The 24,818-nt window shown below is 34.7% G+C and overlaps 1 protein-coding gene across 8 annotated transcripts in view; it reads left to right on the top strand.

Moving 5' to 3' along the window:
• ICE2 (interactor of little elongation complex ELL subunit 2) overlaps positions 1–12,740 on the top strand; it is a 47,049-nt gene extending 34,309 nt beyond the window's left edge. For all 8 annotated transcript variants that reach the window (XM_016126844.2, XM_036239101.1, XM_016126840.2 and 5 more), the window contains 5 exons: positions 1,914–2,043; positions 2,994–3,078; positions 4,419–4,469; positions 6,743–7,001; positions 10,537–12,740. In XM_016126844.2, coding sequence (XP_015982330.2) covers positions 1,914–2,043; positions 2,994–3,078; positions 4,419–4,469; positions 6,743–7,001; positions 10,537–10,659 — 648 coding nt within the window. In that variant the 3' untranslated portion in view covers positions 10,660–12,740. The remainder of the gene's footprint in view (positions 1–1,913; positions 2,044–2,993; positions 3,079–4,418; positions 4,470–6,742; positions 7,002–10,536) is intronic.
• Positions 12,741–24,818: the final 12,078 nt, after the last annotated feature.

Raw genomic sequence — 24,818 nt, 5'->3', positions numbered from 1 at the left:
ATTTAAAAATTTAGACCTGGTGATTTAAAAATTTATATTGTCATTCTAGAGCCAGAAAATAGAATCACGAAGGTGCTTGAATATTAGGAAAGAATAGAATGTACCCATTGGGATCAATAACAGAACACTAACTAGGAAATACCTATTTAGGAATGTATGTAAAAGTTGAAAAGATTTACGTGGAAATTGAAAGAGAACCAAGAAAAATTTTCACTTGAGATTAGGAACTATCAGGGGAAAAAAAAGTAAATAGAATTAATTTTTGTAGTTTGAAAACTGTACTTAAAATTTCACTTTAATTTTGGAATACTAAGATAATCAGACTTTTCTTCCCTTGGCTTCCTGGAGATGGCAGTAGAATACACATAGAAATTAAAACCAGATTCTTGACTTAGTTTTATAGATATGGCAGTAATATCAAAGAAAATCTCCCAAATATTTTTTTTTCAGGAATAGAAATATTTTTTTAATTTAAAAAAATCTCTAACTCTATTATCAACTCATGAATCAAAAAGAGAATCTTCTTCCTCCAGTATTCTTTTCCCAACCCTACTTTAAACTTGCTTTGTGTCCTTGAGCAAATTTCTTAACCCTCTGGACATTCATTTCTTTATCTGTAGATTCTCTTTGCAACTATAAGCAACTGTAAATGCAGAATACCATTTACTGAGGAATTATTATACAATAAAATGCTTTTAGCAATTATCCTAATCATAATACATCTTTTTTTTTTTTTTAATAGAAAAGACATTGTAGGAGCCTTACTACTCCAGGTATGGCCCCTATAACAACAACCTGTTAAAAAGGCAAAATCTTTATCTTCACCTCAGAGTCTACATTTTAACAAGAGCACCAAGTTATTCCTATGCACACTGAAATTTAGGAACACTGCTTTATAGATTTTTATAACATTTAAAGGTAATATATGAATCAAACTTCTTGTAAACAGAAATTTTTTATTTTAAATTTTTCTTACCACCACTATTGTGCCAAGCCCATTAAATTTGCTACTTTGTGAAAATCAGGAATTCTGAAACATTTATGCAGTATTTTCAAGTATATAAATAGTAACAGCTTAGTATAATTTCAAAAGTACTAACTAGCCATATCACTCTAAGTTCCGTAAATCATGTGTTTCTCCTTCTGCAGCTGGAGATGAAGACTCTGCTGTTAAGAGTAGAATTTTCTTTGACAGAAATGAGATAACATGAGTATAATGAACATGACTAACATATTATTTCACAAGCATCTATTTCCTTACATATTCTCCTTTAAACCAGTAATGGGTACATTCATTTTACTTAATCTATTTCATGTCCTGAGCAATAACTCTAAATGGATAATTTGTCAGGTACTTAGTGTCTGGAATAAAGCCTTTGTATTAATGAAGATAATGATATTCACAGGTGTTAATGTAGCTATTAATGCTCATACATTCATCGAAGCAAACAAGCTACTCAGAGTGTTTGAGCATTAGATAATGTGACTAATGCTCAAGGGGCAAAAATTCATCCTTTTTTTATCCTTTTGAGAATTATTAGTATATATTACAGTCAGTGTTTCCCAGAATCTGGCTTTGAACCTTTGGGCAATTGTGTATATCATAGTCTCAGTTCCAAGGATTCTGCTGTCAAACACATTCCTTGGCAGAAATAAAATGTTTATATATATATAAGGAGGTAGGTATTTTGGGAGAGGGTTTGAGATCTCTCCTTCTCCTACCTCTTGTGCACACCCCCTTCCACCGCCCCACGTCTACCAAGGGTTCTTTCTGCCTGAATCCTACTGTATTTGAAAGGATGAAATAAAGTTACCCAAAAGCATTTTAAAAGTGAAAGAACTATAAAGGCAAATGTGTTTGCTATTAATAGTAAATTAATGGAACTTTGAAGAATTGCAACCTTGCATTGCAGCAATTTCCAGTTTACGTTCTACCAAAAGTGGAGTATCAAGCTTGTTACGGAGCTGAAGCTCTGACCGAAAGTGAGCTTTGTCGCCTGTGGACTGAAAGTTTATTGCATTCCAACTGCTCATTTTATGTTGGTAAGTTATATGTGAGAGGCTTTATTCTTTTTTAATACCCTTGTAAATACATATAATAATTATAAATACATCCATTCTGTACTTTTTGTTTTCAGTTTTCTGATTGTGTTAACATTCTATTAAAACACCATTCCTACGGCAGTTAAGTGGCAAGATGGGACTCCTTGTGATACCAAATGTTTTAATTTCCCTCTTATTCTCTATTTAGTTGTACATGAATGTCAACATAATTATTTTTAAAATATCTTAACAGTGTAATTAACTAAAAATGTAGATGTCTTTTCTAACAAGCTTCTTTTAAAAATACTATCTGTTGTCATAAATAGCAGAATTCCTTTCTTTCTCATTGCCAAGTAATATTACATTGTATGTGTATAAATATATATATGCCATATCTTCTTTATTCATCTGTTGATGAAAACTTAGGTTATTTCCATATCTTGGCTATTGTCAATAATTAAGCCAGATTTTTATAATTTTTATCTTAAGAGCCACATCTGTCTTAGAGATGTGTAGAGCATACCCAAACTCTAAATTTAATTTTATCTATTTGCTTTGATAATAGGTACATATTTCTCTAAAAATTTAATCTCCATAAAATTCAACTTTAACCAGAATTTAAAGCACCAATATTTTAACAGTTATTATTCTTAAGTTGTGGGCATAGAGATGAATTTTGGGAGGTCGGGGGGTGGGGAGAGGGGTGGACATGTGTAACCTTTTCTACATTCCACACTTTTTTTTAGAATTAATATACATTTCTTTTATAATCTGACTTTTTATGTCATTTTAAAATACAACTTTACTTAATAGACTTAAAACTCCTCTTTTGGAATGTCAAGTTCTTTTACAGTTATTACAATTTTATAAAAACATCTTTAAAGAAATTGGATAACATTGTGTTTTTTAAACACTACAATTGTTCTTTTTAGTTTAATATTTTATTTTAGGTCATATTGATGCTTTTACTTCAAAGCTTTTCCTGCTAGAAGAAATCACCTCAGAAGAATTAAAAGAAAAACTTTCAGCACTCAAGTAAGATAGTTGTTTACTTTGTGGTAGGAATTTAAAAATTTGTTAATATAATCACTAATTTTCCCTTACCTCTAAGTATTGTTTAGCTTTAATTCATTTATTTTCAAGACTTTCAGTCCTTTTACACATTGAGGCTTCTTCTGACCCAGTTTATGACCCATCCATATTAATCATCTCCATCTCCAGATTAAATATGCCAGTGGCATCAGTCTTTCTGCTTAAGACAAAAGAGGCTAGAGCCCATCATCTAGGAAGTGTATAGGAACATACATTTCACCCCTTTTCAGAGATAAGAGAGACTAGGACAGTTACAGACTCTTAGGTGTCAGGATTGTATACATACATTTAGACAGCCTAACTTCCAAAAGTTTGCCATTCTACCCAGCATTACTGTGCATCAGATTGAAATGAATTTATTGTACTCAGAATTCCAAGTATCTAAATACAAAAGAAAATAACTATAAACATTGTGTAATTTACATCTCATAACTTTCTAGGAAGGACTGTTGGTAGTATTATCTCCATTTTGTACATGAGGAAATGTAGACGCTAAGTATCTTGCCTCAGAGCACACAGATAAACCAGAGTGACAGCCTTAGTAGTTAATGTATTTGATTCACCACTTAGGATGAGAAATTGTCCTGATTTATACCAGTTGCATAGTTCCAGCTTTGGGACTTGACACAGTTTCTAAAGGGTCCCAGATTGAAACTTGATTTCTCTGCTTGTACTTAAAAAACACATCCACTTCTATTATGAGGATTCCTTCCTTTGAGGGGCAATTTTTACAAGCATATGTAAAGCTTTTCATGCATATATTTACATACATTTACATATGCGAAGTTTTCTGTGCCATTATTGATTGCCTGCCCCACCACTCCCAGGGAAAACTATTTTTAAATGAATAGTAAAGGAAATGAGTTCAGGTTTAGAAGAGATACTAAAGAAATACCATGTATTTTATTTCTCTTTAACTATCCTGTCCACAATCAGTGGCTTCTCTGGTATCACACATTTAATGTACCTCTCAATTTTCTTTGGAAGCTTATTCACCATCTCTAAAAGGCAATCTCTTCTGCAGATTAGTTCTGCTAAAGACTTCCGATCTCTTTACAACTGCTCTAACATACACACACCAAATACTTTATGATTTTGAAAAATCAGGAAATGGCAAAAATTAAGTATTATAATTTAATTCAATTAGAAATAATATTTGGTATTCTATGTTTCACATTATCTGTTTTGTTGTTGAAAGCATTTCTCTACCTGAGGAGTTATCATTGTTAAGAGCAAGGGTTTTTTTGTTGTTTAATTTTACATGAATTTCTTCTATTTAATAGAATTTCAAGTTTATTTAATATCCTCCAACACATTCTGAAGAAATTAAGTAGGTAAGTAATTTTTTGGACAGTTTGCTTTGATATGTCTGATTTTCTTGAATGAAAATTCACAGAAACTTTGAATATATGCTGTTAGGAATAGATACAATATAACATAGAAATGCAAGATTTATTGTAATTTGTCAAAGTTGAAGCTGAAAATATAACTAAAAAGAATATCATTTACATTTTTCTATAAGGTATATTATATTGGTTTCCTATTGCCACTGTAAAAAATTATCACAGATATGATGGCTTAAAACAACATAAATTTATTCTTTGATAGTTCTGGAAGTCAGAAATCCTAAATCATTTTCACTGGACTGAACTCATGTCAGCAGGGTTGGTTCCTTCTGAAGGCTCTAAGGGAACAATCATTTCCTTACCTTGATTTATATCCATGGCAAATCTTAGAATATGGATTCTTTACCTGATTATTTATCAAACTGTTTTGTTATGTGAACTTTTGTGTTTCTTCTGTTATGCCCTTACCCAAAGATAAACTAAAAAACAATTCAAGAGTCTGTACTAAGTCACAAATCTCAAAGTTCTTTCTTTTAATATGCAACTATAAGCAAATTTCCTTATTTATAAAATGATGGCGTTGAGTTCAATAATTTCATAGGTACTTTTCTTTGACTTTGTGGCAGGATTTTTTATCTTATGTATTCTGTTCTTCATGTGAAGCACAATACTTATATATGAAATTTGCCAAATGCTTTTTGAAATTTTCTTATTAATAGCTTGGTTTGTGTATTAGTTTAATACTGCAGCTGTAACAAATTACAAGAAAATTAATGTTGTAGAGCAACACAAATTGATTACCTTGCAGTTCTGTAAGTCTGAAGTTTAACAGGTCTCCCTGGGATAAAATCAAGGTGTCAGCAGGGCAGCATTCTTTTCTGTAAGGCTCTGGGTATGATCTGTGTCATTGACTTTTGTATATTCTAGGGGCCACTTGTATTCTTTCCTCGTGGCCCTCCTTCTCCATCTTTAAAGTTTCAAAAGCAAGTTGAGTCCTTCTCACATCACATCACTCTGACCTCATCCACAGTTACATTCCGAGTCTCTTCTGCATCCCTCTTCTACATTTAAGGACTCTTTTTCTTACAGTGAGTTCACTAAGATAATCCAGAAAAATCTTACCATTTTAAAATTAGCTGATTAAGAAACTTAATTCCATTTTAATTCTCCTTAACCATGTAATGTAACATATTCACAGGTTTTAGATTTAGGACATAAACATTTTGGGCAGGCCATTTATTCACCTTATCATAGTTTGTATTAATCCGTGTATATTTCACTTTTTATGGTATTTTAAGATTTTCTTGTAGTCTCTCATTTTTTATAAATCCTCTGTGTAAACCACAGCTGCCTTCATTTTTAGTGAAATTGTTAAGCTATGTTATTTTTACTGATGAAGCTCAATCTTTAAAATGTCGTTTATTCCTACCTACAAAATCAACTATTGTTCATTTACTTATATGGAAATCTGAAAGGTATTGTTTGGGAAAGAAATTTTCCAGAGGATAAGAATAATTTTCTGTACCTCCTTTGTCAGCACCTATTACTTTTCTGTTAAAAAAAAAATGTAACATCAAATTTATAGATGATCCGTATAACTGTGATTCTTATTTTTAATGATATATTATGGGAAAGTACTGATGTCCTCCTTAGCACTTTTGAGCTAGCTAGAAGAGTATAGAATCCTAAGAAAGCCTGGTATATTAATCATATCCTTTTAGCTCTTTGTGTTGATACACTGAATTCTATAAAGCTTTCTAAGAATTGTATTGATTGTTTCCTTGACTGTTTCTGCTACTTCATTTTAAACTACTCAATGTAGTGAATGTATCACATTCACTTTTGTATCTCTATTACTGGATACAAAGTAGGAGCAATGTTTGTTGAATAGATTATAATGCTCTGCATAGGAATGCTACGTGTGTACAATCGTGAAATGCTTTTTAGTATGTATTGTCCATGGATTAGAGAATTAGGCAGACTATTCGTTTTCCATTCAATTATTAAAAACTAAAATTGGCTGATATGACAGTAAAAAGAATAATTATATATATATTCAACTTTGGAATAAGAAATAAAATGAGTTACCTAAAAGGCAAGAAAAGAGTTTAAAAGACTTCTTGAATCTTATTTGGTCATAAAAGTATTTTTAGAGGTGATACTCTAGTTCCATAATTGTTTTCAATTTTACTAAGAGACCATGATTAAGAAAATGCTGTTGAAATTGACACATTCACTTGTGTTTCACTGTGTGGATTTAGTTTGCAGGAGGGTTCCTATTTGTTGTCTCATGCAGCAGAAGATTCTTCACTCCTGATCTACAAGACCTCTGATGGAAAAGTTACTAGGACAGCGTACAATTTGCATAAAACACATTGTAGCCTTCCTGGTGTACCTTCCAGTCTCTCAGTTCCCTGGGTTCCATTAGATCCCAATCTATTATTACCATATCATATCCATCATGGAAGAATACCTTGTACTTTTCCACCTAAATCAGTAGGTCCCACAGGACAACAAAAGGTAAGATCTTTTTTGAAATTAAATGTTCTATCAATTTCACTGACTATACAGTATTTCAACCTGTTGTCCACATGTGTCATATTAATTACATCACCATTCTAAAAACTATATCCATCAGAAGGATAGACAAAATTGTATCCTCTACTGAGTCCAGTCATTATGTCAGTGGGACTTTCTATTTTTGTAAGGTTTGTAAGTCAGCTAAAGAAAAGTCTACCAGCTTGCCCAGGGGGAGCGTGAGTATTAAGGCATCAACATAGTTAAATATGTTTCTATGAAAAAAGCAAAGTTATGTTTTTTGTAATTTTCATTTATGATGCCGCTTCATTTCATTAAATATTTGAGGCAATTTACAGAAGAATATATACAATAAAATTATGATACAATTAAAAATTGATAAGTAGGATATAGAAAAATATAAAAACAAGTGTTAGTAATTAGGGAATGCAGTGCCTTATTAAAAGTACAATAAAATATTAAGGACTAAATTATGTTTTGCTAAGTATTGTATAACTCAATATTTATTGAGTTATGATTAATATTACTCTCTTTATAGAATCCTTCCCAGCAATACCAGTTGAATGATTTTTTTCTGTCTGAAACTTCCATAAAGCCATGGCTAGAAATACTCTTCACCACGTTACTCATTATTTATGTCATGTAAGAAATTCCAATTTGAGTTTAGTTGTAGTAAATTTTGTTCTTTGCATATCTGAATGTTCAGGAAACAAAAACTCAGTGTATTTTCCTTCCCAGCTGCCAAAAATATTTGAGTCAAAGTTATTGTCTGAGTTCTGTAATCTTCTCAAGATATGTGCCCCAGAACATCTATAACTGTGGATAATTCTGTTCTTTTTTATTATGTTATATTAAATTAATCTGTAAATGTACTCCAGTCTTTTGAGAAATAGCTGGAGTGCAAATACTGAACTTTCTTTTTTTTTAATAATCTACAATAAAGGAGTTGTTTATATGTTTCTCATTTCTCTACCCTAATGTTACTGTTTGCAAATATTCTTTTACAAATGAGAACTCCTTGCACATCTTTAGTTACCTTTGCCCAAGAAAATATATAAATGTTATTAACTCTTTGCTACAAATGAAAGAATAGAGAAAGTTAGTTGTTAGCATTTTAAGCTGTTTTATCTAAAGTTTTGGTTGTCTATTTCCAGTTTAAATTTAATTTAAGTAGTGATTTTTATAACTTCCTAAGGCGTATATTCTTAACTTAAAAATAGTTATTGAAAACTAGTTTTGAAAGATCTCTTTTTTTTTAGAGTAATGATTTCCTTTTGATTTAGAAACTTTGATGATATTTTTTAGTATATGTGCTGCTGAAGCAAGGGATAGTTTCTTGCGACATAATTCTCGAGTGGCTTATTCTTTTATAATGAAAATGAGCAGTTTAATACTTTGACACAATTCTACATGTTTAGGGTTTGGCCATATATATACAAAGTTTAAACAATTCAATTACATGTATACTACTGAGCACTTGTTGATTTGTATTTTTTAGGATGCTACAATACATGCATACAGTCCAGAAACAAATACTTAGATTATTTAGGGCCCAGTTATTGTACAGCCTAGCATTAGGTACAGTAGACAGATAAATGCTTTGGTGTTTTTTTTTGCGCCCACAGAAAGTCTTTGGTGATCTTTGACACACCTCCCCACAGTCTTGCCCTACATTTGGTGGGAATTACCCTGCCTTCCTCCCATATTTTCTCATAGTTAGACCATGGGAGTAGAACTTTCTATTCCAACCAAGGTAAGCACAGATAGGGATTCTACCCTTAGCAATAGGAAAAGACCAAACCTTCAGGATCCCGGGCAAGGTAAGACTACATGAAACAAATCATCTTTATATTTTTTGGTATAGAAACTCACATAACAAATGCTTCTCCTTCTAATATGATCCCATAGTCCCGAGTCTTCTTAAACTTAGATCTCATCTTTGTGTTGTGCTCTAGGCACTACTCCTGAGAGATAACCCCAGTAGAGCTTTTGTCTGCTTTTTATTGCATGGAGCAAAGCTTAATAGGATCCCATTTGATTCCTGTGTTACTCCTGAATTTTTCCTTCTAGTCCTTTTACAACGGCTCTGTGCCTGTCCCTTCAACAACTTCTGTAATAAACATTTATCACACACACAATCTTACAATTGAGATTTCAAAATACTTGCTTTCCTCAATGGTATAGTAGATACAGTTAATATGGTCAGTATACTTTTATACTAAATATCAGCCGAATGGGGAGTGATCTAGATAATCCGAAATTGCAGCACTTTTCTAGTCACTGTTAGAAAAGTTCATCAGATTCAGACTGACAGACTGGCAAACTCAAATTCCAACTCAAGTTTGTCCTTTCTAGTCATCTAATTATAAACAAACAAAAAAAAAATGCCTTTAAAGAGACAAGGTACTAGGTGAGAGAAGCTGGGATTTGATTCATCCTTAGCCAGTAGCCCTTTAGAGCAATACTTATTATATGTCCATTGTATTAGGAATATGAGAAAGAATGCTTGAAGTTACAATATTAACCATCACTCCCAGGTCTGAAATTCACTGAACAAGATGTGAAGAAACAAAGGATACAAGGTGGCTAAGGAAAATAGAGGTTCTGAGGAAATTGTTCAGGCTCTGCAGCTTGTGTCCATCTCTATGAGGCCTAACCTTCTCTATTAACCCATTTAACCCATTTAAAACTTTATGCTCTCTCAGTGGCCAAAGAGATAACAGCATTTCCAAATCTTATCTGTAGCAGGACTGTAATTAACAAGGGATTGTATCTTAAGAATACACCTCTCCTCCCTAGACAGTATGAGCTAGAAAGTGAGATTGAGCAGCAGCATGCACTGAGGAAGAGTAGACATTACGATAGAGCCAGCCCCCAACAAAGTTTCTTTCCCTGTCTCTTTTTTTTTCTTTTTTCCCATGGTTTATTGTCTCCTTCCAATTTTTTCTCCCCCATTTTCTTTATTTCTTTCTTGCAAAAATCTTCTCTTTCAGTTCTTTAATTTTTTCTTTCTACTTGATTTCTTTTTTCCCTTTCACATTTTTTTTTCTTTACGCTCTTCCCGGATTTTTTTATTTTTTCAGTTTTATAATTTCTCTTCCCTCTTTACAAACTCTGACCTTCTTGTATTTCCTTTCCCTCTCTTTATATTTTTCATTTCTTCTTCTCTCCTGCCATTCAGCTTCATCATTGCAAACACGTTGCTAAAAGGGTTTGTCATTCCCTCATTCTCTAATTTAGCATTTCACCCTCTCCAAAATTTAACACAGAGTGATTTCCCCCTTCACTTCATCTCCCCTGATCTATTCCCTTCCTTGATCGTTATTTGAAAATTTGGTACTCTAAAACATTGTCAGATTAAAGTTTGTTTAGAAGCAGCCAGCTGGCTAGGGATTTAAAAAATATATAAAGGACCATTCACAAGGGAAGTAGTACATGTATAAATAATATAGAGTTGACTGTATATAAATATATTATAAACATGTCAAGCTATTCTGTTCTTTGCTTCATCTCTTAGATTAGTGGAACAAGAATGCCTCCACACAGCCGCAGGAATCCAGTTTCCATGGAAACCAAAAGCCTGCCTGCTCAGCAAGTTGAAAATGAAGGAGTGGCTCCAAATAAAAGAAAAATAACTTAAGGACTCTTCCATGGAAAATGAAGAAAAAACAGTTATTACAATGTTCAATTTAGAAAAGTTTGAGGAGAAATAATACCCAAAGATCAGTTGACAAGATGACCATTTTTCTTTTAGTGTCCTTGAGAGTTCTTAGAGTGCCTTGAAAAGCATGTTCACTATATGAAGGAATGTTTTAACTAGAATGGAATGCTATTCTCTCAAAGTCTTGATGTCTGAGGAAAATTTAGTTATGTTTTAACATTATCATGGCAGGGAAATATATAGAAAAGATAATCATTTTTATAGTAGACCTTTTTCAAAAATTATAAATAGGAAAATCATTTGCTTTCTTCAGGAGCAATATTTATCATTGTATGTTATGTTAAATAATTTGAGTTATATTACCGATCTGTTGGGATTGGCTCAAAAGGTCAATTCTTGCCACTGTCAAATAATTTTGAGCCATATATAAATCTTACTTCTGACCTATTTTGACAGTTTTTATATACTATCTTAAAATGATTATTACAGGTTAATAAAGTTAATACCTTTAAAAACTTGGCAAAATTTTGTTGCAAAAGCCAAAATTAAAATAAAAAGCTTCCTGCCCCTGAAAAGTCACAAGTTGACATTTTTTTGTTGGGCAGCCATCTGTTTAAAAACAACAATAACTTTTGTGTTGCAGGCTTGGTGACGAATGTCTCATCACTTGGTACAAATCCCAGCTGAGTGTTGAAGTACACTACTGAAAGCAAAGAGATGAGCATGTTTTCCATTAAAGTCTAATTATTTCAACTGATAAAGCAAATGTGTGGTAAAACATAAGCTATTTTTTCCTCATATACTGATTAATTTAAAATTTTCAAGACCATATAGATGAATTGGAAAGGGTGTAATCAGCTGATGTTACTCTAGCCAATTTGGACTTAAGAAGGGATAGACTTATTTAATTTTTGTATCATTGTTCTTTAATGTCCATTAAAGTTTTCAGAAATATGTGCATCATTTATAAATACAAGTTTTGTAATCCAAGACAATATTAGGGTTTTTTTGAATTTTTAATGTGTTTTAATATAAGAAACTTACATTAATATAAGAAATCTAAAAATTTTTAGATTCCTAGTGATATCAGCTATTATAAGTAATAGTTGAATGTTTTTATCCTCAATTATCAAGTTTTGTTTTGATTTTTTTTTTCGGTCAATTTTAAAATATTTTTTAATTAATGAGTATTAGTAAAATTATTTTACATGTTTTATAATTTCCTCATTCTGCCATTTTCTTTTTAAAACATTGAGTTTTTTTTTTTTTTAATGGACTTGATTATTTTGTTTTAATGTTGTTACATACTCCTGTGTCCCAGAAGTACTTTAGTTGTGAATCATTTGGCAGTGAACCCAGGGAGAGTCAGGGATTCCCTTGGAAGTTGCTTTTTTTAAAAAAAAAAAAGCTAGACAATTATTTCTTCAGACTTCTGAATACTGGAAACTTGGCTTTCATTTTATTAATATTACTTTTTAGTAAAATATGTGATCTTGTAAGATTTTATTGAAGTTATCTTAGTTATGCATTTGCTTAACCTTAATAATATATATTAAGCTAATCTTTGTTTTCCACTTGTGCTTAATTAAGCCTTTAACATATGGGATCATGTCTAGTGTTCTTTTTCTTGATTTTTAGTACCGAGAATGTGTAAGCCACAAAGTGAAATAATAATAAGAGTAAAGATTTTTTTTTTTTTTTTAAGAAAACAGACTCAGCATTGGCAAGAATGTGATGGACCTGGCCCACTTATACCTCCATGGTGAAGGTATAATTTGTACATACCTCTTAGACCACTTAATTCAGTATAGTTTGAGTGCATCTGTATGTCATGCAGTCTAAAGTAGGTCCCAGCTTAACTCTCTTTTAATGTTCTTTTTTCACATCCCATAATATTAGTTTTTTTCACTTGCTGGCTTTCTTCTTGAATAGACTACATGCTCTGCAAGGGCAGGGGCATATTTGTTTTGTTCACCATTATGTAACAAATAACACATTGTCTGTCATGGAGTTGATTAGTAGATATAAGGTGGATATATGAATAAATGAATGTGTAGAGATTGGTGATAGATTTTTTTTTTCCAGAAACACACATTGTAATGAAGGACACAATACTGACCCATGTGAATGAGTGTTCTGATTAATATAGGGAAGTTATCTAACCCGGACCCGATAATTAATAGAAGTTTTCTGAGAGAAAGCTTGGGCTAAGTCTTTTAAAAATGAGTAGAAGCTATAAGAGAAGAATGAAAGATGTTCCACACAGAAAGAAAGCAGCATATGCAAAGGTGAAAGAAGGCTAGGTTGTAGGCTATGAGAGAAAAGCTCTAGGACAGGGACAAATATGCAATGGCATTTGAATTCTATCCTGTACCATGTGGTGTGAGAGTAAGTAGTGAATTTTAATAAAAATAACATGATCAGATAAGTACTTGAAAATGCTATTGATGTTAGCCTAAAGAATGGAATAGAAGCGAGAAAGTGTAAGGAAGGAGAAAAGTTGGAAAGCTGTGTTGTAGTAATTTTAAAAATGGTAAAGACCCTGAATTAAAGCAATTAGAATAGGGATGGGCTCAGATGATTTAAAAAAAAAAAAAAAGTAACTCACTAGTATGGTTGGTAGGGAGAGTCAAGTATGGCTTTCAGGTTTCCCATTTGGAATGCTGGGTAAGTGATGGTTTTATGCATTGAGAAAGGAGGAAGAATGTAGAATAGGAAGAAATTTGGTAAAAATGTTCATTTCCTTTCACCATTTCTATTCCTTGGATTCTGGATTTAAATGCTCTATTGGTTGTATATTGCTGCATAATAAATTACCCTAGAACTTAGTTAAAACAAGAAACATTATTTCAGAGTTTGGATGCAGTTTAGCTTCGTGCCTCTGGCTCAAGGTCTCTAAAGTTGCAGTCAAGCCATTGGCAGAGGCTGCAGTCATTTGAATGGTCGACTGGGGATGGAGCATCTGCCTCCAAGAAGGCTCACTCTTGGTGATGGTGGAAGGTGTCATTCTCACTGGTTGTTGACGGATAGCCTCATTTTCACTACATGTGCCTCTCCATAGGTCTGCTTGAGTGTCATGACATAGCAGCTGGCTTACCCCAGAGTGAGCAATCCAAGAGAAAGCAAGGAGGAAGCCACAGTGTCTTGTAGCCTAGTCCTGGAAATCAAGCACCGTCTCCTGCCATATTTTCCTTGTTAGAAATAACTAAGTCTACACTCTTAAGCTTCAACTCTTACAGGGAGTGTAAACAGAATTAGTAAACATATATTTAAGCCACTGCAAATGCCATGAACATTTTAGGGATATAGAAGTAGGTTTAGGATGGAAAGCAAAGAAAGGACACTTAAAAAAATGTCTTATTACCAACATGTTAAATCTGAGATAGAGATAGTTAATGCCAAAGATAGTTGATAATTTACGTTTGGAACTTAAGAGAAGCCTGATCTCATCAATACAGATTTGGGAATCAGTATATCTGTGATGTTCAAAATCAGAGAAAAGGATAAGGTAACAGAAATGAACAGAATGAAGAAAGAGCCACAAACGGAGCCCCAGAGAAAACCATCAAACTTCAGCAAAAGGAGAAGTTTCATTAAAGTGGCTAGTATGGAGGCCACATTTATGAACCTTAGGAAATAAGTACAGAGAGAAGTAGAGACAATGTAATTCTTCATTGCCAATTGATCAGCAAAAACTTGAAAATAATTTTAGTATTTGGATCTCTTTGCAATTGCAAAGGGAGTTGACCTGTTATTTTCCAATTCTTCTTGGATTCTTGGACACTGCAAACATTTTAGAGATACAAGGAAGCATGAATTTAGGGTAGAGAGGGAAAAGAACACTTTCTAATATTTTATTACCAACATGCTGAATCTGAAGTTTCTGATGGACATGAAGTTTCTGATGTACATGTTACATGATAGATATATGATACTTTAAATCAAACCCCAGAATATTTCATATCAAGATTTGAGTTTGTCATTGGATGTTGAAATAAAGGGGTTGCATTTCATTGATCCCTCTAGTGCCCACCAGGCTTTGCCATCCCATTCCCTTGGCTGATGTCCAGACTTCTTATCAAGATATATAAGGGCAAATACAGGCTTTTATCTGAGGTTTGGGTCTGTTCTCCTGAGCAAAGCTTACTGAAAGAAGAGACCCACCCAGATGCCTATTTCTTCAATGGGTCTCTAGATTGCCTCATCAAAAAAAGGAACATTCAAACAGTCAAGGGTTCACCCTGGCATATGTATTTGCTTTCAATATATGAGCTCCTGTTGATAAGGAAGCACCAAGAGGTGGTTTTTTATGTACATGCATTGTATACATAACCTGGTTAATTCTCTAATGAATGGGCGGAAGGCACTAGTTTAAATTAATTTGCAGTTTTATAAGTCAAGAGACCTAAAGATTCTGCAGTTTTTTTGGATTCCTCCTTCCCCTTTCTTGAGTATATGCATTTCTTGAGAGGAAAAGGAGATCTTTACTCCCTATCCTGAGTTTTGCTTACTCAATAAAATATATATGTGTAGTACAGGAGAGTTATGTGCATGTTACTCTTAAGTGGTACACTGCAGTAAGGCAAGGCAATGCTGCAGTGATGCAGTGGGTTTTAGGCCTCTTCCGAGCACTGCATTAATGCAACATCTGCTGCAGCCAGGCTTTACCATCCCAGGAATTAGTCATTGTTGTCCCTGCCTGTGTACTAATGCACATACAGCTACATCTGGTTGGATTTATTATCACCCATCATACCTTGCCTGTCCTCTATGGAAATAGTGCATCTTTTAGTATATTGGGTGTAATACATTATAGCAATCTCTTGAGATTTAAAGATAAATAAGTTTGGTTTCTGCCTTAAGGATATTTCCTAATCTAGTTGGGGAGATAGATATGCACAATTAGCTATAATATACAGAGCAGAATATTCAAGTGGCACAATAGTGCATATGAGTAAGAGAAGGGGATGCTTGGAAGTAAAATGGTAAAAATGACTTTTAAGCTGTGTTTGAAAGACAAGTATAATATATGAACAAAAAGGAAGCTGAGCATTAGAGTACGAAGGAAATGATATGAAACATTTTGGTTTTAGGAAATAGCAAATATGCTTATAACAAGAATGGGGGTAAAGGATGATAAATGAGAGATGAAAGGTAAGTTAGAGCTTGATAGTGGGAGATATTATCTTCTCAGTTTGATTTGATTTTGAAAGCAATGAGATAGTGAAGGCTTTTTGAGCATGGTGACATTAATTTTAGGTAATTTGCAACATAAAGGATTACTTATAGAGGAGAAAGACAAAACAAGGAGGTATCAACTATACAAATAGGCAGGAGAGAAATAGATTGGAATGCCATTTTAGAATTAGCAGCTTTCAGGGTTAACCCCACCCCAAAATGAATGTCTACCTCACCGAGTCACAACTTGGTAATAGACGTTAGGTGTTGGGAATACAAAGATGAATTAAAGGTCATGGCATATGAAACAGTATGTGTGGAATTATGAAGTGAGAGAGATCAAAGACAGCTAAAGTTTTTAGTTTGAGTGTTGCCACTGACTTAAAATAGAGGAAAAATATGGATGGAGTGAAAAGACCGCTAGTTATGCTTTCAACCAAATGTCAGCAGTACAATTAAGGCAATGCCCTGTAAAACCTATATACTGAAAATGTGGGTATGCAATTTAGTGGGAAGAATAGATAAAGCTAGGAGCCTACCTATGGGCTGATCCACCAGAAAATTATAGCTAGCGTGTCTGGGACCAAGCTGACCTTTCCCCCACCCCACCCCACTTTTCTTTTCCTCCTCTTCTCTTTTGTTTGGGCCACGGGGATGGAGGTTTGATTATGTACCAGGTTAGTTGAACAAATGGATACATTGAGAATAATGGGAAAGGGGAAGGCAAGAATAAACCTTGTAGTATTAAGTTGGAATTGGAAGTGAACTTATGGTACTTAATATATACATAGAGATGGAGAAACATAGTTTCTGCATATGTACATATGTACACATGTTTTCTAATTCTACTGATAAGGTCTAGAAGCAATGATAATCTATTAGCAGTAGCATGCATACCTAGCGCTCAAATCTTGGTTTCTAAGTCCCATTCTTCACTAAAAGAAATCAGCGCTCCTTGGAGAAACTAATTCAAAGACTTGGGCAGGAAAAATATAAGATGAACCTGGAATACCATCTTTCACCAGAAAGAAGGTGCTCAAATTATAATGGGTACATGTCAAAATTGCACAGGAGCTAGCTCAAAGAAGTTCCCAAGTCTGGGAAAGTTTGAGCATCAAATAATGATAGTGGTGGATTGTGATTCTTTGAATAAAATAATCCGCAAGCCCATAGTGATATAAATGAATAAAAAGGGAATGAAGTGAATATTCTACAGTAGAAGACCAAACAATAAACCTAACGGGAATGATGGAATTTTAAAAATCTCTAATCTGTAACCATTGTAGTAATAATTATTTAGCTGGAATCAAAGGATGTTAAATATAGTTGGTGAGAATTTGATGACAAATAGGAATATTTACATAGTTTTAATTGCCCTACAAGATATTCGTTATTACGTATAACTTTAGTTTACTTAGTGCTGAAGAACCCTGACAGAACCTATTTTAACCCAGTGATTAAAGTTAATATCACCAATAATGAGACAAATTAACAATATGTGTTTTCTTGTTACCAAGAAGAGCACATTACTTTTGTGGTATATACCTGCCAAATACACATAAGTCATAAAATAAGAGAAATCCAAATTGAGGCATTAGTTTATAAAGTAATGGTCAGCAATCATCAAAAATGTCAGGGTCATGAAAGGCAAGGGAACTGTAGGACTGTTTCACTTAAAGATTAGCCATGTGACTCATGCTCCTGGTTTGGATCTTAGTCCAATAAAAGACATTATTAGAACACTGAGCAAAACATGAATGGAGTTTGTGGATTACATGGTGGTAAAGTAGGGATATTAATGTCCTGATTTTGATTAGCCATGTGACTCATGCTCCTGGTTTGGGTCTTAGTCCAATAAAAGACATTATTAGAACACTGAGCAAAACATGAATGGAGTTTGTGGATTACATGGTGGTAATGTATGGATATTAATTTCCTGATTTTGATGTGGCTGTATTAGAGGTGCCCTATACTTAGGAAGTAAACAGTAATGGGATACCATGTCTGCAACTTATTCTGAAATTGGAGCAGTTAGATATGTTAACAAAGAGTCTTGAGGAAAGGATGATATAAGAGCTTTTGTACTATTTCTGTGACTTAAGAAATTTGAGACTTTCCGAATAAAAACTTTGTAAAAAGGGAAGACAGACTGAGAAAAAGACTATTGGATTCAAAAATTAAGCATAAAGACAAAGATATTGCAAAGAGGGGAAATCAGGGATTCTTGTTTTGAGGATGTAAGGCATAAAACTTTCCTTAGAACTCAAACCTCCTAAAAGGCCTTTGTCTTCTAAATTCCAACTGCACATATTATAATGCCACAAATTTTGAATCTTATGTTATCCTGTATTACTCTCCTAAAAGTATGTTGTTTATGTCCATAAACAGACTGTAAACTTTTCATGGTTCTATCTTTATACAGCTGTGTTCGTAACCCAAGACCAAGCCCAGGGCTAGGCGCCTTTCAGATGCTCCATCTACACGTATTGTGCTGATTCCTCAGCACTCCCCATACCAGCATGTAGGTATCTCCACCTCAATCTCAGACCTCCCTGCTCAGAAAAACAAGTCTGTGGGCAGCTGTGAGCCCTGCACAAAAAAAATAAATTTTTAAAACTTGTGTTTATTAAAGACAATACCAGTCACCCCTCTGGAATGAATAAAGCTCCATGTTTTGGATACATTGCACAATACTGTCTAACTCATTTAACATTACTCTATCTCATTTAAAAATATCACAAGACGTACAAATTCAGGTTAGATCTAACAATTTAGGAGATAGCATAGTTCAAAACCTCTTTAAGACATTCTACCTGGAAGCGGAAACTTGTCTGACAGGTCTGTGAATCTTTCTGGAGCAGTGAAAAACAAAAACCTTACCAAAGGAAGTGACAGGTATCCAATCACTGACATGCTGAAAAGAAGCCCATTCTTTTACACAACTCTGCAGGCGATGTTCTCCAATGCCAAGTAAACACAAGTTGTCTGCAGTTTTGCAAGCTGGTTGTTGAACAAACCTCTACCCAACTTAGGCTCCTGGACTGAACTGTAAGTTTTTTTTTTTTTTTTTCATTTTAGCCTATTAGCTAGGATGCCACATAAATAAATAGGGTGTTATGTCTAGGAACAGTCTTTCTGACTGCATAATCCTCCTGAGACAATATTTAAATCTACTTCTAAAGTTTTCAACTGAAAATGAGAAATGAATCCAAATAAATGATCAGGTAGTTACAATCTCTGTTTAATTGAATGGGAAAGTGAACATTTCTATACAACTAAGAAATAGAATGTATTTTATGGAGTTTGTATTTTATTTTTTAGGTGAGGCAACCCTTGGTTGACCTCACAGATTGCCAGGACCTTGTCGGTTTACAATCCCTTATTTTTTTATTTTTTACACCTTACAGGTCTTTCTAGGTTGTCTCCCATCCAAGCACTAACTAGGCCCAACCCTGCTTAGCTTCTGAGATCAGATAGGATCAGGCTTGTTCAGGGTACTGTGGCTATAGACTTGTGTTTTATTTTAAAATATTTGGTCGTGAGTCCCACCAATATGCAAACAGTTTTACTAAATGTGAAAAGTAATTGAATACATTTTGCAAGTATAATGTCTGCTCTCTACCCCACCAAAAGTGATGCAAATTTTAGTTTCCCAAGTGCCACAATGGGCTGCTGGAAACAGTCTGCCCAGTTTCAATATGCAGTCTCATTGAATTGCACAATGAGTTCTTCTGAGTTCAGGAAGAGAGTGAGGGAAACTGAAATCACAGTGCAATAGGCTTCAATGTCTCCGTATATATGTGCTTGTTGGGAGGCTAATAAAGTGGTAGGCCAGTCCCTAATTCAGTTTGGCTTTTTTTAATGCTACAGTCTAGTGCCTGAAAACTTTGACTCTTTAGGAGCAAGGACTATGTAACCTAGTAAATGCCTAAGGCAAAAATGTCATTTTGCATACAAGGAAGTGCTAGATTTGCTGTCAGCCAACCCTTCTGTCTCCCAGGAGCCCATGCTAGAGTTAATTCATACCCAGCAGTTGGGGAAGTCTTCAGAATGTTAAGACTGTCAGCTGCAACTTTGAGAAAAGTATGAGAAGTTGAGTCTTAGAAAGAGCCAGGCCAGAGATGGAGGTTGTTGGAAGAGGCATCAGGGGTAGAAGAGGGTGAGCACTATGTTAGAGTCTCGACGCCACTGTTTGCTAAGGCCATAGCTCTCTCCCCACTTTGAGCCTCAATATTTTCATCTGTAAAATCCAGATATTTATGCCTTCCCAGCATATTCTGTAGGCTCTAGTGGCCTTCCAATAAATAATGGATTCAAAAGTTCTTTTTAAACTGCAACTCATTGAAGAAATGTGAAGCATTGTCAGATTAAATCAATCATAGATGTCATTTGAACTAAAACTCAAAAGTTTTGAATTTGTCAGGTTGGAAAGAAAGACTCAAGCAGAGAGACAGAATAAGATGGATGTTGCAGAGGTACAAACATGCATAGTGTGTTGGAATAGCATGTCATCCAGGGAGGCTAAGACCTGGCCTAGGTACTTATGGTGAAGAGACCAAAAGGAACCTAAGAGAATGTGCTGGGGAGAATCTGTCGATAAAAAGTCCTGGGTGCTTTATTAGAGACCAGAGCCATTATTTTGAGATAGGGAGTAATCAAAAAAAAAAAATTATAATAGAAGTGGTGACCACAGTTAAACTTATGGAAAGCATGGCTATAATATGTAGATTAGGTTGGGGGACAGATGGTAACTAGGGAAGTCTGAGGGCAGGGAGATTGGGGGAGGATATTTTTCAATCTAAATAGAAGGCTCTAGTGATCAGTCTTACTTGACAACCTGCCACCTTGTTACTCCATTACCAAATATGCCTGCCACATTGGTGAGAATGTGGTCAAGACAATGAGATCTTCAATCTACTGGAGTTGCACAAGTCAGAACTAGAATGGTAAGTGTTGCGGACATTCCCACAAGTTGGGTCAAATGCCTCCTTTTATAGCCCAAAGCTAAATGGAGTAAGAATATCTTTGCAAAAATTATTCTTTAGTGAATTAAAGTTCAATTACATATTTGGAAGTAGACTCAATCTGGGGGAAAAAGCGTCTATCCTCCCAAGAAAGTCACTTATAAAAGGATCGTGAACTCTAAATGTTACTTTTACCTAATTGGTTTCTCTCCTAACCTTTTAAAATTTGGACTGGGATGTAGGATAGAAAAAGAAAACGAGCCAAACAGCTGAGCCCAGATGCCCCAGCTGAAACCCCTTGCCTACCCTGGAGGGGCTTGAGGGTCCAAATAAGTCCTGCCATAAGCTCCTCCCAGAACGTTTTGATGTTTGTCCGATATTTATGTTCATGCTTAACTGTTTAAAATGGACACTTGAAAGAGAAAATTTGGCTTAACCAGTTAAAACTAAATAGTAACACAGAGACGAGCACTGCCAGCCACATGGGTCTCAGCCATGGCCCCATTCCTTTTCAGTTTGCTATCATAAGCATGAATGCGGCATGCATTTTTTTTTTTTTGACAGTACAAGGCAGGTAATTTTTATTATGTACATAACTTATTAGCAGACTAATTTGTTAAAAGACTAACAGACGCATTGTTAATGATTCTGAGAATAATTTTAGTTTGTGAAGGAAGAGTAACTACAGATCCAGGAGAGTGGTCAACCTCTGTGAGGACCGGCTGACTTGGGACCAACGACGCCACATCCATTACCTTCTTTTCCTCTTCAGCTGTCTGGGGTCGTGTCTAAGGTTGTCCCAGCTACCTAAAATGCCCACGAGAATGGCCCTGGCTCTGGAAAAGGAAAGGGATGATGGTGTTAACCAAATCCATTTTGAGGGAAATCTGCAGGAGGTTGATGCCATTTACTGGAAGCTGCAACAGACTTGGCCATGAGAGTATTGGTTTCTGAGACTTTTTTTTTTGGTGTGTAACTACCTCCCCGTAGTAGTTGCTACTGAAGCTTTGTTATTACTTAAGATTCCATTTCAGTCCACTCTATTTTGGGATATTTTCACAAAGAAAAAAATTAATTACTTTTAAATAGCGTTACATGATTTTGAATGTTTAGTTTGTCAGGAACTCTGAATGCTCTATTGGACTGATAGATATCCACTTCAGACCTCATAACAGAAGGATCAAGTTTCCTTAAAACTAGAAAATAGATACTACTGAGTCCATTGAACAATGTAATTAAATGAGAATCTGACCATGGCTTCATGTACTTTTAACCCTAGTTAGCAGTGTCCTCTCCTACTATCCTTTATCCTCTTAGTCATGAGCCTTGGCTCAGAATGACCTCTAGGTATTACTCAAAACCTCTCTCAAGTGACCAGAATTTGCCTTCGGCTCTGAGGGTAATACTTAAGTAGGGGAATTCCAAAAATATTTTCACAATTTTCATAATGGTAGCATTAAATAAATACATACCTTCTTCAGTGGTTTGTTTAAAAATTAACAGCCACACCTCTTTATATTGACATTCCCTCCGGATATTGAATGCATTAATATATGTTACATTTCCTCTTTCTAGGTTGCACAATGACTTCAAATGGCTGTGAGTAACCGTGAATGTACTGCCCAAGATGGAATGTTTTAACTTCCTTTCTCTAGAGGTTAACTGTCCCTGACCAATTTATGGCTCTCTTATTGGTCTCCCCTAGTCCTTTGATTTCATTTCTGATTCATTCCTCATAATTACTTATTTACTTTCACTAGACCTCATGGTCAGAATTAGCATGTTTTCTTTTGTATTATGCATCTGCTATACAGTCCTGCCTAGTGCCTGGGGTATAGTGAGTACTCAGTGTTCATTAAATTGAATTTGTCTTGAGAGATTCTTGATTTTTATAGTTGGATAGATACTGGCAGCTTTTTCAGGGATATGGGTGATCAAAACCAGCTAGGCTGCCATCTGTACTGTAATAAGCATTTTACCAATTTCATAGAAAAATATTTATAAAGTACTTGATAAATAAAAAAGTTCATGTAATTGATAATTAAACAGAAAAGATAGATACCAGATATAGGGAGACCTTTTAGAAAATATTCCTGAGTTAGGAGTATTATGAGTTATACTTTTTCATTTTTTTACAATCTTAACAGTTTTTCTTAGATTCCTTCCTTAGATTCCTTAGATAACCTGCATACTAAAGTCATGGGTTTTTTAAATTTTGTAATTTTATTTTTTTTTTACTCCACCCTAGTTGCTATAGCTGATGAATCATAGAAACTACAGAAGGAAAAGACCAGTGAAATCATCTGGCTTATCTCCAAATTAGGGAGTGGAACATTGGGATTTGGGGAAGACTAACCTCTCATTTGAAAAGAGAAAAAAAAAAAAACTGCCAACTAGAGTTGGTTAGAGCAGCTCACCCATTTGTTTGCCTTTTGCTTCTAGCACAATCCTGAAATCCACCCTATTGAAAGTAATCAGGAATTCTTATGAAGAACCCCTGGAAAACTAGATGCCAGTGTTAAGGAGTTGAACTAAAATTCTACTGCCTGAGTATGAAGTTGGATTATGAATCTTTTAATGGTTGTTTTAACTGAGTTTTATAGAATTTGAGACTGTTTTAGAAAGACCTTACAATTTAAAAGCTTAGCAAGCACCTTACAGCTGATCAGAGGTAAATTGTCCAGTTCCCAGATGTAGAAACTAAGATGGAGATGTTAAGAAATTCTAGGTGTGCCTAGGTCATGAGCACCCGTTGATCCATTTCTCTCTGTGTCACAATTGCACAGTGTCCTACCTCCCAATGATCCTCCACTGCTGTCTTCTCCTTATTCTTCTTCTCTATTGCTTTCTTCTTTGGAGAAATGGCAACGATGATTTAGCATTCCTGTATATTTCATGCCAAACAAGCCGGGCCCCCAGGCATCACGTGTCCTTGGGCCACAGAGGCAAGGATGCTGCAGCCCCACGTGCAGCCTCTCCATCATTCTTCTCGCTTTCCTCCTACCTGCTTCTGTCTTATTCCAGCTTCAGAACCTAGGCTTTATCTCCTGTTCAGAATCTGCTTTTGTCCTTTGGACTTTTAAACAAAGCATAGTGTCCTTGGCTCCTACCTTGGTACCTAGCTTAGTTCTACCCCAGCCTCTGATTCCTGTCACATCATCTCTACACCAACTCTGGCCTCTAGGGTTACAAAACTGGCTCCATCTGCTTGCTCTTTGCCAATGCCACCTTACAGAGTGAGGAGAGATGATTGTACCATGTGAGTAATGATAGCATCTACATACTTATGTTCCCAGTGTAACTCCTCATATATAGTTACCTGAGTATTTTATGACAGATTTACATTATTAGAAATCTAAATTCCTTTGCAACACCAGATATTCAGTGGTTGCCTGTTTTTTTTTTTTAATTTAGATAATATTCACCACAGCCTCATTTTACCATAAAGTGATGTTTCTCAGTTACAACTATACATTTGAGTAATCTAAAACCATGCTGAGGTCTCATTGATTTAGAGAATCTGAATTAAAGTAACTACTTGATATTCACTTACACAAAGTATACTCTCCCAATTTGAACAAAACAGGAATGCAGAGACAGAAAATCAGTTGTATTTGATAAAAATGATTTATTGATCTTGTTGAGTTACAATTTAGTAATTGAAAGTACTTCCCTTCAGCAATCCTGTTGGGCTTGTTTTCATGAATAGACAAAACCTGTTTATGTTTAATAACATCCATGTGCATATATATGATTAATGTTTCTAGATCTATTATGTTTGTATATTAAGGATTGAGTTTTAGAGCTAAAAGGGAACTTGAAGGTTTTCTGGTCAAAACCCCTCATTTTCCAGGTGAAAAACAGACCCAAAGAGCCTCAATGATTTGTCCAAGTATACCCAGTTAGGATAGGAGCTAGGACCAGAACTCTTGCCTCCTGAGATCTATGCTGATTAGCACAGGCAGCAATAGAGTACCATCCAACAAAATCTGGTAT

The sequence above is a fragment of the Rousettus aegyptiacus genome, unplaced genomic scaffold (genome assembly GCF_014176215.1).
Source record: "Rousettus aegyptiacus isolate mRouAeg1 unplaced genomic scaffold, mRouAeg1.p scaffold_m13_p_3, whole genome shotgun sequence".
Classification (NCBI taxonomy): Eukaryota; Metazoa; Chordata; class Mammalia; order Chiroptera; family Pteropodidae; genus Rousettus; species Rousettus aegyptiacus.
The sequence above is the reverse complement of the archived record's forward strand: the minus strand, read 5'-3'. Positions and strand labels throughout refer to the sequence as shown.